Below are 14780 nucleotides of genomic sequence, written 5' to 3'. Positions count from 1 at the left end.
AGTGCAAAGGGCCTGGGGCTGGAAAGGCACCTAGTGGGTTGGAGGAGCAGCAGAGTTGTTAGGGGGAGCACACAGACTGAAACCACCCACCCTGGCCAGGCACCATAGTAACTACTCGCGTGAGTTATTTTAAAACGGGAGGTCCTGGTGAGGAACTCGGAACTAATAAGCCATGACCAACTGGAAGAGTTTAGGAAAGGTCAAAAGAAGACTCCGTGTGTCCTTCCACCTCCCAGAACCCTTCTCGTTGGCATCCATCTGGGCTGAGCAATGCGTGAGCCATCAGGAAGAACCCTGAGTCAGAATGATTGGCCAGAGACAACCGGGAAACTTATCCTCTCACCATAAAACCTGAGACTTCGAGGCAGGTGGCAGAGCCGTTCTCCTGGGTTCCCTTACGCTCCTGCTCTCCCCGCCGGGCGTCCCTTCTCAGTAAAGTCTCTTGCTTTATGAGCACGTGTGTCTCCTCAGACAATCCATTTCCAAGCATTAGACAAAGCCCTGGAAGCAGCCCCCTGTTCCTGCGATAGGGCAGCCAGTGGGACTGGAGCTGGGGAGTGAGTGAGTGAGTAAGGGGTTGAGGGGAAAGAGAAGTGATGGGGGGCCAGGCAGGGGAGTGGCTCACAAGTTGTGGGTCCTGGCGAGGATCTGGCTTTTTCCAGGAAAGAGATGCAGCCAGAGGAGGGCCCTGAGCCAGGGGGGCCCTGACCTGACTCAGGGGTTCACAGGTGCCCTTCTCTGAGTGTGGGGAGCAGGCTGTAGGGGATGGGAGGGAGCAGGGAGACCAGGGAGGAGGCTGTGTGATGGTCCAGGAGGAGAGGATAGAGGCAGGGCCAGGGTGGGGGCAGGGAGGGGAGTGGGATTTGGTGCTGGCAATATTCTCTGGTGTCTAATTCCCTCTTCTAACCTGCGTCTGTTCTTGGGACCCTCAAAGATACGTGGGACCCGTGGCCCTTTTGTCACCACTCCCCTGCCCCACACGCACAGGGTGTGGAGTCAACCTGCCTTGGAATCCCAACTTTGACCCTAAATGACTCGGGAGGTGACTGAACCCCTCTGCACCAGTTTTCTCCACCGGTAGAACAAGGCCTGCCCAGCAAGTGGTGAGTCCTGCAACCACACACGCTGCGGGGTTGTTAGTTGACAATAGAGAAGGGGTTAGCAATAGTAGCTGATGACTCAGGGATGTACCGGGGCGTGCCCTTGGCTCTCTGCACTGCCTTCTTGGATGCCAAGGTGCAGGGGGAAGGGGGATGGGAAGGCTGAGATGTCAGGGCCCCTGGTTGCCAGCGGGCTGCCTGGTCAATGCCTCCCCAGGGCCGCGGGCACCGGCCAAGCTCTTAGAACTGCAGACTCATTTCTCTGCATCTGCAGCCAAGCAGGAGGCTACCAGCCCTAGAATCTGCCTCAGAGCCTCAGGGGTCCCCCCAGACTGGGCTGGGCAGCCACAGCAGGATGAGGCACCCACAGCTAGGGAAAGGCAGAGCAGGGTACCCACGAGTCAGGGAAATGATCCGCAAGAAGGAAAAGGAAGCTATTGGGGGAGGGCAAAGAATGAACACAGGCTTTTATCTAAAAGGGGAAAAATGTGTGTGTGTATATATATATATATATGTATATATAATGTATGTATTTTTATTATACATATATAAATGGACTTCCCTGGTAGCTCAGTGATAAAGAACCCACCTACGAATGCAGGAGAAGCAATCCCTGGGTTGGGAAGACCCCCTGGAGAAGGAAATGGCAACCCAATTCAGTATTCTTGCCTGGGAAATCCCATGGACAGAGGAGCCTGGCAGGCTACAGTCCATGGGGTCGCAAAAGAGTTGGACACAACTTAGTAACCAAGCAAACAATGAACAAATACACATAAATACATGATAGCCAAAGTTCAATTAAATTCTGTTTGACGTTTAGATTACCCAATTCTGAATTTATTTTTTCCTCCATTCTATTGCTGTTGTTTTTGACCTTGTGTTTTGTTACTTTGTGTAAATGTTTATTTTAAAAAGTTTTTTTACTGATTTCCCCCAACTTTTCTTTTGAATTATTTTTAACTACAGAAAAGTTACATAAACCAGTACAATGAACCCAAAAACCCTTCAGAGAGATTCACTAATTCTTGGTAGTTGGCCTCATTTCCCTGTCTCTGCCTATGTTTATGATTTCTTTCTGAGTTCCTGCATCTCAGAAGTCCTCTCTGGCCCCTTCCATGTGCAGGCATTTCACAAGGCTCAATTTCTTCCGATATTAGTTGCCTGTCAAAGGCTTTTCAGGAGGAAGTCACAAAATAAGACCAGGCTTTTTGCTAATCATGCCTTTTCCCCTGACAGCAGGCAAACAGCCCTGGGGATCTTTCCTGCGGGACTGTTCCCATTACATTCCCCAGGGGTCCACCACCTGGACATGTGTGTCCAGGGTCAGTGCTGTAATAGTGGTCACGTAGGAAATGGCAACCCACTCCAGTGTTCTTGCCTGGAGAATCCCAGGGACGGGGGAGCCTGGTGGGCTGCCGTCTATGGGGTCGCACAGAGTCGGACAAGACTGAAGCGACTTAGCAGCAGCAGCAGCAGGCAGAGGGTGGGTCTCAGATGGAAGGTGATAGGAGCAGGCCTGGGGCCAGAGCAACCGTGGATCACCCACTGCTTCTCTTCCTCCCATGGAACCTCCTATCAGGGGAAGATAGGGCCAGGGTCACCCCGAGAAGACAGACCTGTCCCTCCAACAATTAGTGCCAAGGAGGGATGTGGTTCAGTTAAGCCAGATCTTCCACTAGAAGCCTAACACGTAGCTTTATGTTGAAATATCCTGTTTAAATGTTGACAGCTATAAATAGTTGCAATACTTTTGGAACTAAAGCAAACACTACAATAGTTGGGCTGGCCCAGGGGCCACCGATTTGAGATCCTCGTTTCAGGGATTGAGACGGGCTGGGAGGAGGCTGCGGGGTGTCCGCCTTGAACACCTAGTCCCCTCTCACACGATAACTCTTACTCACACTCAGGACCTCTAGCCATCAGCCCACGCCCTCACCCCCAGAGATGAGGAAACTGATCCAGGCCTGTCAGCAAATGTGGTCCGCCTGCTCACCTGCCTCCACTAGCAGCTCTGCCCTCACTACCCCCGCCTCACTGCAGAAAGACTTCTGTGACGGTGAGGGGAATCATAAGAGTTCCTTTCTCTTACTATTTAAGAAATACTTCACGAGCACCACGATATGCTCGATGTATAATTCAGATGAAAATTTGGGGGGAGGAGCTGATGTGCCAGCAGGGGAGGCAGATAATCAAAAAAGCAAAGAGAAGTTTCCTAGAATATGCTTTGAAGATAGATAAATCAAGAGGGAATAGAAGGACTTCCCTGGTGACACAGTGCATAAGGATCAGCTTGTCAATGCAGGGGACATGGGTTGGATCCCTGGTCCAAGGAAGATTCCACATGCCATACAGCAACTAAGCCTGTGAGTCCCAACTACTGAGCCTGTGTTCTAGAGCCCATGAGCTGCAGCTACTGAAGCCCAGGGGCCTAGAGATTGTGCTCCACAACTAGAGAAGCAATGAAAAGCTCACACACCGCAGTGAAGAGTAGTCCTCACTTGCCACAACTACAGAAAGCCCGCACAAAGCAGTGAAGACCTAACACAGCCAAAAATAAATAAATGAATAAAGAAAGAAAGAAGGGAATAGAAAGGGCAAAGGTGGAGACTTTCCTGGTGGTCCAGTGGCTGGAACTTCATCTTCCAACACAGGGGGTGCAGGTTCAATCCCTAGTCAGGAAGCTAAGATCCCACATGCCTGGAGGCCAAAAAAACTGAAAACATAAAACAGAAGCAATATTGTAATAAATTCAACAAAGACTTTAAAAATAGTCCACATTAAAAAAAAAAATCTTAAAGAAAGGTGGTGAGAGGGTCAGGGAAGTCCACATCTTCAGCCAGGATTTGAAGAAGGTATCAGAATGAGCTCTTACCTAGTAACAGGCAGAAGAATCCCAGGCAGAGGAAGCAGTTGTTGCAAAGGCCCTGAGGCAGAAACATGCTTGGGGAGGGAGATGGGGTGGCAGGTGGTGGTCCCTGACCCTTCCCCAGCTTGCCTAGTCCCTAAGATGGGGACTCACTCTAGTGACCGTAGGGCCTGATCCAGCCTTGGACACATTTTACTTACTCCACAAAGTGTTAGGGAAATTAAAAGTCAGTTACCAACATTTAAAAAAATCAAGAGGTTTCATCCTAAAAATCAATGTTTCCGGCTTCTTTTGGTGGGAGATGACATCCGAGAAACTCGTGCAGACCTCTCTCTCACATACACACAAAAGAGCACAAACCTCCAGGTAACAATATGTGTGTGTGTGCTCAGTTGCTCAGTCATATCTGACTCTTCGCAACCCCATGGACTGTAGCCCACAAAACTCCTCTGTCCATGGGGATTCTCCAGGCAAGAATACTGGAGTAGGTTGCCATGCCCTCCTCCAGAGATCTTCCCGACCCAGGGATCGAATCCATCTTTCTTGTGTCTCCTGCATCTCAGGCAGATTCTTTACCACTGAGCCACCAGGAGGCCCATGAGTCACCCTGTCTGGCACCTCACGTGACTCCTGGAGGCCAGGCAGACAGCAACATGCCCACAGCCACACCCCCAAAGTGGCAGGACAGGACTTGACAGTTCCCACTTTTCTCCCACAGGTGCTGAATTCTCATGTCACAGGGAGCAGCTCCACAAAGCCCCAGGAGGCGACATTCATCTGTCCATGGATATCTCTGATCCCAGGCTTCCCCCATGACTCTGCGGTAAAAAAGCCTGCCTTCCAATGCAGTAGACAGGTTCGGTCCCTGAGTTGGGAAGATCCGCTGGAGAAGGGAATGGCAACCCACTCAAGTATTCTTGTCTGGGAAATCCCATAGACAGGGAAACCTGGCGGGCTACAGCCCATAGAGTTGCAAAGAGTACACACACACACACACACACACACAAACGTATTTGTGTATAATGATATATACATAATGCACACACATATGTAAATAAGCGGACACACTTTAAATATGACTAAAGTCAAATCAACCTGGAAGACTCATCCCCCAAAAATTCAAACCCCAAAGGATGAAAGCAGTTACATGCACTCAACTCTCTACAGACTTTCCCCAGGTTCTCAGTGTTTACATCTGTTCCAACCACACAGGGGTCTCAAGTCCTGCCTTTCCCCACCCTTAGCCCCAGCCCCAGCTCAACACCCACTTGGATGGGGCACATTCTAGTCCAGCCTGCTTTGGGTATAGCCTTATAAACATCTGTCTATCCAAATGCAAGACCACGTGATTAAAACTTCAGGGAACAAAGCTGGCAGAAGGCTCCAACTGGTGGTCCCCTCAGGCTGAAACCAGCCCTTAGATGTGTTTTGTCTAACCTGCATGATTTTTTTTAAAAAAAAATGGGAGCTAACTTTTAATACAGAGAGTGCTGCATAAAGATCCAGGTTGCTGACATCTTTCGAAAACATAGAAGCAATTGGCTAGAACTGTATAGAGGTTATCCTGAAATTCTTTTCACTAAACTTTTTTCCTCAAAGTAGTACATTTGCAGGATATAAAATTCAGAAGGTACAAGAGGCTGTATGAGGATAAGTGAGTCTCCCTTCCCAAGCATTCCCCCAGCCTCTGGGTCCTCCTCTTTAGAAGCAACCATGAGTGCCAATCTCCAAAGATACCTCACTCATTCATAAGTACATGGATATATATTCTTTCTCCCCCTTACAAATGGTAGCATACTTCTCAACACCTTGCTGTTTTTCCCCCATAACAAGACGTCTGGGAGATACTTCAGTTCTGTTCACCAAGTTGCCATCGTGACTTGTAGTCTCACACTTGTCTTGCTTTACTTGTTCATGATTCTTGTCTGGCCCTTTTGGCAACTGAGTGTGCAGACTCTGGCACAGGTGAAGGATGGCCCATCCTTCCTAGCCACCCTGCTCTGGTCCCCACTCAAGTTTGGGTGCATGCAGTTCCCTGACTTACCAGCAGAGGGAGACACCACTTCATCCCCAAGACCACCAAAGGGGTCTTAAAAGGGACATGGCAATCTTGAAATGTCTGGGAAAGAGATGTTGTCTGCCCAGACACAAAGACCCCCTTAGCTGGACTGGGATCCTCCCCAAATCAGGCCTCCCTTTCTCTGTTTCTGTCTCCCTCTGAACCTCCTGCTTTGACTGAGCCACTTCCTGAGCCCTGCTCTTTGTAGGGACTGGCCTCTCCTTGATGAGAACTGGGGGGAGAGCTTATCTTAGTCTAGGGCCTGGGATTGAGAATTTGCCTGAGGGAACCACATAAAGAAAGTATGTATCTGGGCGGTATTCCTTGCCCCACCCTTGTACTTCCCTGCTGAGAAGTCGGTGGGTCCTTTCTCCCTGCCCGCAGCAGACAGCCTCCAGCAGAGCATTGACCTCGAAACCTCCTGTCCCTGTCCTGCCCTCCAACACTCGCCATGGCACCCTTTCTCTGGCCTGGCTCCAGCGGCCTTCTTCCCACCCCCACAATGGTGTTGGGGGTCGCCTGGAGTCCAGCTGGTGGCCAGCGCAGAGCCACCCCTTTCTTGGCCCTGCCCCTCCCCATGACCCCAATCCTCTGCCAGCCACTCAAAGGCGCCTTGTTCTCCATCCAGCCCCCAGACAAAAGTCCCTCTGTCTAAAAAGGAGGAATTGGGGGAAGGGGGCACCCCAACGGGAACCAAGTGGGGGCCTGCACAGACCCCAGCCGGAAGGAATGCCGTGAGGAGGAGGGGCTGGGGGGGCAGGAAGGGAGGTCGGCACAGTGCAATGGCCTTATCCAGGGTAACAGGCAGCCACCACCCCAATGCCCACTGCAGAGACATGTGTCTCCCAGGACCCTAGGGAAGAGCCCTGGCTGGGAAGGTCTGCCTTGAGCTGGGATCACATCCAGCTCCCTAGGCCGTGATGGACAGGATAGGGGAGAGGTCATGGTCTAAGGCCCAACAACCCCCACCCCACCCCCACCCTTACCCCTTGGGCATCCCACCCCCACCTCATGACCTTGGGCCTATTGGCCCATTTTGTTGACCCTCCAACTGTGTCAACAGCAACAAGTAGCCCGGAGGGGGACCTTAGATCTCCCACAATGGCCACCAATCCCTCTTCCAAGGACAATGCTCAGTCTAAGTAAGAGAGATTAGGTTATTACAACCAAAGCATGGCCTTCCCCAATCACCCCGCCAGGCAGCAGTTCTGCTATGAAAGACTGGAACATCTCTCCCTTCCCTGTCCTTTTCTGAGGATCAGGAGATTGGAGAACGCACCCTCCCTGCATGTGAGGGGCCAAGTTCCAGCCCTCATCCTGTTCTCCTTCTGCCCTGCCTAAGGTTGCTGTGATCTTGGAGACCCAGGGGAGCTCCCTGCCACTGGAAGTGGGGGTGGGGGGTGAGTGGGAACTGTCTCTTTAAGAGCAGGCATGAGGTGAGAGAACCCCTGGGCTTTAGGGAGTCAGACTAGTTCTCTACCTGCCCAGGTTTGCTTAGGGCGTGGTGGCTGTGGATAAAGGCAGGACTGAGGCTAAGCAGCCCACTCTCCCGGAACCCGATCCTCCAAGCAGCCTGGGAAGCACGCAGGTGAGGGGCTGGGGCCCTCTCCCTCCGATTCCTTCTTGGCTCTGCCCATCTCTCTACTGCTTTCTGTTAAAGACCCCTAGGACCTTCCCACATCAAGGTCCTTCTCTGGGCGAGCAGATTAGAGAACACCCTCCCTCCCCATCAATCTCTGTACAGGAGGCTGAGTGAGCCAGCTGGGGTGAGGGTAAGGCCCACAGATGGGACAGGGTGTCTGGAAGACTGGTGGGTCTGGGCAGATCGGGGTGTCTGCATAGACCCCAGACTGGATTGGGGGATCAGAGGAAATGGATGATGGTGGACTCTGGGTGTCCTCGTGTTGGGAATATGCGGGTCCTGAAGACCTCTAGGGAAAGGGGCTGGAGGCTTCCTGGGGAAGCTGTAAAACAGGTGGGTAGGGAGGAGATTTCAGGGACACGAGGGAGTCATTTTGCTCATGCCTGAAGGGCCTGGCCACTATCATGGAGAAACAGAGGGACAGACGGTAGGGGGTGGATGGCGGAAACGGTCCTCCCCCCACCACTGGGATCTCTGGGGTCGGGAGAGAGCAAAGAGGGGGGGGTTCAGCCTCCACTGCAGGCTGCCTTCCCCTCCAAGTCTTCACCCTGACCGCAGTCAGTTCTGGAGCAGTCGGGGAGACCTCTTTCCACAACAGCCTGAACAGGGCAAGGGAGGGCGCATGCCCAGACACCAGCTCCCAGCGACCAGCAGTGTGGGACAGTCAGGTGGCAACGTGCAGGGGCTGGGGTGTGGCTGAGACCACCCAGCAGTGCCCCCTGTGCTGGGCATGCTGGGAGATCCCTGGGGGTGGGGCCTAGGGAGCCCCCCACCAGACAGGGGGGTTTGGAGGCTCCCATGGAAAGAAGCTTAAGCCCCAAGACTCTGAGTCCTGCAAGACAGTATAGAGCATGAAACTCAGTTCACAGGGGTTCTAGGGTTGTGACAGCAACGTGGGCTAATCATAGTGCCAGTTTCATCAAGCTGCCAAGATTATATGCATGAATAAGTGCAAAGAGCTGAAAAGTGTGCCCGGCGTGGGGTAAACACTCATCAGACCAGCTCTTATCACCAGCATTAGTGTTACCATGGGGGGACAGAGCCCCACGTGTTCATTTTAGACAAGTGTCCTTCCACGGACCTGAGCTGGGACCCCCTAAGCTGTCCTGCCTACACACCCACTCCAGCTCTGCCCTGCCCCCTATTTGGGGGGAGGTGTCCTAAACCCCTTAATAATGTATCCCAAAGTGACAGGCCCTTTTCTTGCAAGAAATGGATTTTCAGACTGACATTGTGGGTCTGGAATACAGGATAAACGAGGAAGCTGAGAGGGCTTCCCAGGTGGCTCAGTAGTAAAGAATCTGTCTGACAGTGCAGGCCACATGGATTCAACCCCTGGGCAGAGGAGGTCCCCTGCAGAAGGAAATGGCAGCTCTCTCCACTGTTCTTGCCTGGGAAATCCCATGGACAGAGGAGCCTGGTGGGCTATGGTCAGGGGGCTGCAGAGTCGGACACGACTGAGCAACTGAGCACCAACACAAGGACGCTAAGAAGGTTCCCAGGACCTGGGGTGGGCACAGAAAATAAAGGCATCTGTAGAACATGCTGGAAACAGGAAAAGAAACTCAGGGTAGGGGTTCTATGGAGGTTAGAGGAAGTAGTGGGTGGGGGGTCATCCCAGGTGGCTTATCGGTAAAGATTCCACCTGCCAAGCAAGAGATACAGTTTCAATCCCTGGGTTGTGAAGATAACCTGGAGAAGGAAATGGCAACTCACTCCAGTATTCTTGCCTGGAAAATTCCATGGACTTAGGAGCCTGGCGAGCTACAGTCCATGGAGTGGCAGAGAGTCGGACACGACTGAACATGCAGAGAGAGAGATAAACAGGGCTCCGTCTCCAGGTGTGCACAGGAGCAGAGCAGGGGATGGCAATGGGCTTCCTGCCAGGCTCAGGGGAGGCGGGGGTATGCTTTGCCATCTGTGAAATGGGGTCTCCAGGATTCTAGGGAGGTTCCATGAGTGAAAACCCAGCAAGGTCATTTGGCGGAGCCCAGCAGCGGGTGGATCTAAGTGTTAGCTCTTGCTATCAAGATTGGGACAAGCTATGCTGTGCTATGGCAGTGGGGCAGGGGGAGGGGAGGGGACAGGGGGACGCACGGGGGACTGAACGTGAAGAGGAAGGGGATGGTGGAGTGTTCTTCGTGCTGGGCAGACCTACCTGGGGAAAGAGGAAGTGTTTGCTGCCCCAGGAACTTGGTGGGAGCAGAGGCAGGGACAGGGGTTGGGGCTGGGACTGGGGTAGAGACAGGACCCGAGGACCAGGGTGGGATGCGCAGGGGTGGGGCAGAAGCAGGATGGTGGGGTGCTGGCAGCGTGGGAAGATAAGGCTGGGGCTGCAGCCAGGCAATTCTTTTCCAGGCCTGCCCCCCACCCCTCCCTGAGTTCTCTCTACCCCATATCCTGCCCTGAGCAGCCCAGGCTCCAGCCCTGGCCCGGCAAAGTCTGGGCAGGGCGGGCATGCTCCAAACTGTCTATGGGAGACACTCCCGGATACCGGGCCTCCTGCCACCTGGCTCCCAATGCTCCATTCCCCACAACACTCAAGGCCCTGAGAGAGTCAGCCAGGTCTGGTTTAAATCCCGCCTTCTGGCAAGGTGACCTCGAGCACCCACTTTCACCTCTGGACCTCAATGTCCCCATCTGTAAGATGGGGATAACAGTGGGCAGCACCATCCTCATTTGGTTTCCAGGGTGATTTGCTTAAAGCCTCCAGTCCACATCCAGTGAGTTATTATTGCTCCTCCCTCTTCCGGTCTGAGTTCTCACCCAGCCCCCACTGCACTTTCCCACTCCTTATCTCTCAGCCCAGTGAGTTTCAAGGCCAGGCTTTCTGCCCTGGGGTGAGCTGTGTACCCTGGGTGGGGAGCAGAGTAGCAGGAGATTGGGAACCAGAGGCCTCCGGGGGGCCCTTCTGAAGCTGGTCGCTCCCCCCAGACCCCACCAGGCCAATGATCTACATGCAAGAGGTGGCCCTGAGCCTGCTCGTCCTCCTGGCAGGTGAGTGTCCATTCCGGACTGCCTCTCCCCACAGCCCCTCCGCTGGGTGGTGATCATGTGTGCATGTTACTCTCACACTTTCTGCCTCCCCCACGGGGTGGGGAGCTTCAGGACAGTATCTCCTAGAGAGGAGGGAGTGTCACACTGGTGATTTTAAGGGACACGTAAAGGAGGACCTCTTACAGCCAAGGCTTACACAGCTCATCATCGTCTTAATGTCTCCTTGATGACATCTTGGAGAAGGCTCGGCCCTGGGCTACACTCCTAAACACTTTAGTACGAGTACGAAGAGCTTCGTGGTTATGTGGCAATTACCAAAAACCCCCTGGGCCTCAGTTTCCCCATCTGGACAATAGCAGCACCTACTCAGAGAGTCACTATGAGGATTAAATGAGTTACAATTTGCAGAGCACTAAGGGTAGTGCCTGGGACAGAATAAGCACCATGTGTCTATGCTTTAAATATAATTTTAAAAATATGAATATCCCTTTAACAAAGGGTGAATAGAGCTTAGGCCCAAAGTTAAACAGCCGACTGCCTCTAGCCAGAATTCAATCCTAGTCTTTTGCTTTCATTGTGTTTATTTTTATCCATTATATCAAGCAAGACTGGTATTCCATTCAGGATAGTGATATAAAGTTCTTTTTTAAATAAAGTGTATTAAGTTTAAGGTGTACGGAGTTTAATAAGCTCCAATACTCTTGACCACCTGATGCAAAGAAAAGATCCTGAGGGCAAGAGAAGGGAGTGACAGAGGATGAGATGGTGGGATGGCATCACTGACTCAATGGACATGAGTTGGAGCAAATTCAGGGAGATGGTGAAGGACAGGGAAGCCTGGCGTGCTGCAGTCCACGGGGTTGCAGAGACATGATGTAGCAACTGAACAACAAATTATGTATGGATGTGAGAGTTGGACTGTGAAGAAAGCTGAGCGCCAAAGAATTGATGCTTTTGAACTGTGGTGCGGGGGAAGACTCTTGAGAGTCCCTTGGACTGCAAGGAGATCCAACCAGTCCATTCTAAAGGAGATCAATCTTGGGTGTTCATTGGAAGGACTGATGCTAAAGCTGAAACTGCAATACTTTGGCCACCTCATGCGAAGAGTTGACTTACTGGAAAAGACTCTGATGCTGGGAAGGGTTGGGGGCGGGAGGAGAAGGAGACGACAGAAAATGAGATGGCTGGATGGCATCACCGACTCTATGGACATGAGTTTGAGTGAATTCTGGGAGTTGGTGATGGACAGGGAGGCCTGGCGTGCTGTGATTCATGGGGTCGCAGAGAGTCAGACACGACTGAGCGACTGAACTGAACTGAACTCACTTTCAGGGAAATGGGGGTTGGGATGTGGTTGTGGCAGACCCAGGAGATGAGGGCTGAGAACACCTGGGAGTGGAAACCATCTGTCATCCCCACGAGACTCTTGCTTGTTTCTACAGGGGGTGTGGGTTAGTCAGGTGTCTGCAACATCAGGCCAAAGGCTGACTAGATGATCAAAAGCCACCCAAATGAAACCTACTTCAGGGGTGGGGCTGAGTGGGGGAAACCCTCACTTTCAAGGTGGAATGTGCAGAGATAACTAGTTTGGGGTTGAAACCCTGTGTCCTCAAGAGGTGAACTGTCCATCAGGGGACCCCTTGCTGAGGCCAAGGTTTCCATGGCCTTGCTCCCAGCTTTGCCGAAGCCAGCACCTCCATCTCTCTCCTTCCCTGCTTCTCCCCACCAGGCCTGCCTCCCTTGGATGCCAACGACCCAGAAGGTGAGCCAGACTGACTCCTCCACCAGTCCACCTCCAAAGTCTCCCCAACGAGCCCTGCATCCCAGCTCTTGTCCTGGATTCATGTTCTTTATTTTTTTCTTTGCAGATAAAAACAGTCCTTTCTACTATGGTGAGAGCCTCTGCCCCTCCCTTTGCATCCCCCACCCACCCCTCATACCTATTTTGTGCCAAGGGTCCCACACAGGTTGGGTGAGGGTCTGATGGGGGTGACCTCAGGGGTGAGACTAATGGTATATTGCTCAATGGCCCAGTTGAACAGTAAAAACAATGGATTAAGGGAATAAGATGTGCCAGCCTGGTCCTTGGGACTCCCCACATTTTCTTCCACATAGCCCCACACATTCCCTCCCTCTGCTCATCAGGTGTCTATTCAAATGTGCCCTTTCAGAGGAGTCTTCCTTCCCTGGCCACTCTCCCTCAAAGAACTCCTCTCTGACTTTCTGTCTCCTGGACCTACTTATTTGTCTACAGACCTCTTCTCTCTACCTAATACCACATTAAATCTCTGTTGCTTGCTGTGTGCAAACTGGAAAGTTAGCACAGGGGGCTGGGGGAGCCATCTGTTCTCTCCACTGCTATAACCCACATCAGAGATGCCCAAGGGATATTGTCAAGTAGCTGGGGACTCGGATGGGGAGGGCATGGACTGGCACCAAGGGCCCCCTCTGGGTTTCTCCTAGACTGGTACGGCCTCCGGGTCGGCGGCCTCATCTTCGCAGGGATTCTGTGTGCCATGGGCATCATTGTCCTCATGAGTGAGTGAAGGGGCTGGCGGGGTGGTGGGCAGGGCAGGGCTGGGGGTGTCCTCCCCTGACACCCCCCCTCTCCCCCTAACAGGTGGGAAATGCAAATGCAAGTTCCGACAGAAGCCCAGGTAAGATGGGTTCCCGGCAGCATGCCTGCCTCATGCTGGAGATGCCCTTCCAGGGTAAAGAGCTAAATCTCACAGGAAAAAAACAGGCCTCCGGGCCCTGCCCTGGAAAATTCCTGCTCCTAAGATTTTTCCAGGTTCATTCTTCAGAGCCATGAATCTTCAGAGGGCCTCAAATCCTGAAGTGCTTTTGGTCCCAGGGATGGTATAACCCTGTGAAAAAATAGTTAGGGAGCTGTGTCAGGACCAGTTGAGAATCCTCTAGCCTTGAGGGAGAGGAGGAACAGGAGGGATCAGAGATCTCACCGCTTTTCTTTCCCTAGCCACCGTTCAGGAGATGCCCCACCTCTTATCACTCCAGGTAAGACAGGGACAGAGTAGGGCTGAGAGGGACTCGGCGGGGTAGGGGGGAGACGGGGTGTGTGTGTGTGTGTGTGTGTGTGTGTGTGTGTGTGTGTGTGCAAGAGACGGTGTGTGTGTGTGTGTGTGTGTGCAAGCTGACCCTGTCACCTCTCCCAGGCTCCGCCCAAACCTGTTGAGAAGGGACTCGGCGGGGTAGGGGGGAGACGGGGTGTGTGTGTGTGTGTGTGTGTGTGTGTGTGTGTGTGTGTGCAAGAGACGGTGTGGGTGTGTGTGTGTGTGTGTGTGCAAGAGACGGTGTGTGTGTGTGTGTGTGCAAGCTGACCCTGTCACCTCTCCCAGGCTCCGCCCAAACCTGTTGAGAATGGATCAGCAGAAAGAGCTCCAAGGACCACTTTCTCCAAGTCCTGGCTCTGCAAGGGAGCCTGAACTCCAGGATGGAATTCTCCACTCCCTCCTCAGACCGCCTGGCCAAGGCTCCATCTCACCTCTCCCTGGAGGGGTCTCTGTTCAATTTTTACTCTAAAATGATTTTGTCTCATGCCCAAGCCGCCTTGAGACTCCCTATATTTGCATTGGGGTTTGTGGCGGGAAGGGTAGGAGAAGGTTGATGTGCATAGGGGCTGGCACGGAAGCTGGCAGCTGAATCTCTTCACTGGGATGAGACCACAGAACTGCTTCCGCATGACCTGGTGGATGGCATGGCGCCCGACCTCTGCCTCTGTGGCCATGGGAACCACACGTGCAATTTAAAATGCTCTACTTGGGGGATATTTTTGAGAGTGAAAGGGAGCTCCAGCCAGATGAAATACTGGATCCTCAAGTGGACACTGGGACCATCCCAGGAAAGCTAGGATGTGGAATGATCCTAGTACCCAGGAGTACCCAGATAGCTTGATTATAATAGTGAGGCCCTATGACCCTCCCAGAGAAGGAAATGGCAACCCACTCCAGTATTCTTGCCTAGAGAATCCCGTGGACAGAGGAGCCTAGTGGGCTGCTGTCCATAGGGTCGCACAGAGTGGGACACGACTGAAGCGACTTAGCCTGCATGCATGCATGACCCTCCCACTCACCTCAGATCCCACTTCATTATAGAAGA

The 14780-nt window shown here is 52.7% G+C and overlaps 1 protein-coding gene and 1 long non-coding RNA gene across 4 annotated transcripts; both read left to right on the top strand.

Moving 5' to 3' along the window:
• The first annotated feature begins 306 nt into the window (after positions 1–306).
• LOC148774367 (uncharacterized) lies at positions 307–4777 on the top strand. Its single transcript, XR_016035949.1, has 3 exons — positions 307–565; positions 988–1103; positions 4685–4777. It is a non-coding gene; the product is annotated as an uncharacterized LOC148774367 (long non-coding RNA).
• Positions 4778–7493: 2716 nt separating this feature from the next.
• On the top strand, positions 7494–14226 carry FXYD3 (FXYD domain containing ion transport regulator 3). 3 transcript variants are annotated; one of them, XM_055410998.2, is made up of 8 exons: positions 7494–7613; positions 10602–10664; positions 12394–12426; positions 12533–12556; positions 13128–13202; positions 13285–13321; positions 13642–13679; positions 14021–14226. In XM_055410998.2, the coding sequence occupies exons 2-8, from the start codon at positions 10616–10618 to the stop codon at positions 14038–14040; spliced, it is 276 nt and encodes a 91-aa protein (XP_055266973.1). In that variant the 5' UTR covers positions 7494–7613; positions 10602–10615; the 3' UTR covers positions 14041–14226. The 3 variants fall into 3 exon arrangements, with proteins under 3 accessions (XP_055266973.1, XP_088686892.1, XP_088686893.1); XM_088830766.1 differs by having other exon boundaries at positions 10472–10664; XM_088830767.1 differs by lacking the exon at positions 14021–14226 and adding an exon at positions 13838–13865.
• The last annotated feature ends 554 nt before the right edge of the window (positions 14227–14780 follow it).

Source organism: Moschus berezovskii, chromosome 22 (assembly GCF_049115385.1).
Source record: "Moschus berezovskii isolate FMDL1 chromosome 22, NW_MosBer_1.0, whole genome shotgun sequence".
NCBI classification, from domain to species: Eukaryota; Metazoa; Chordata; class Mammalia; order Artiodactyla; family Moschidae; genus Moschus; species Moschus berezovskii.
The sequence above is the reverse complement of the archived record's forward strand: the minus strand, read 5'-3'. Positions and strand labels throughout refer to the sequence as shown.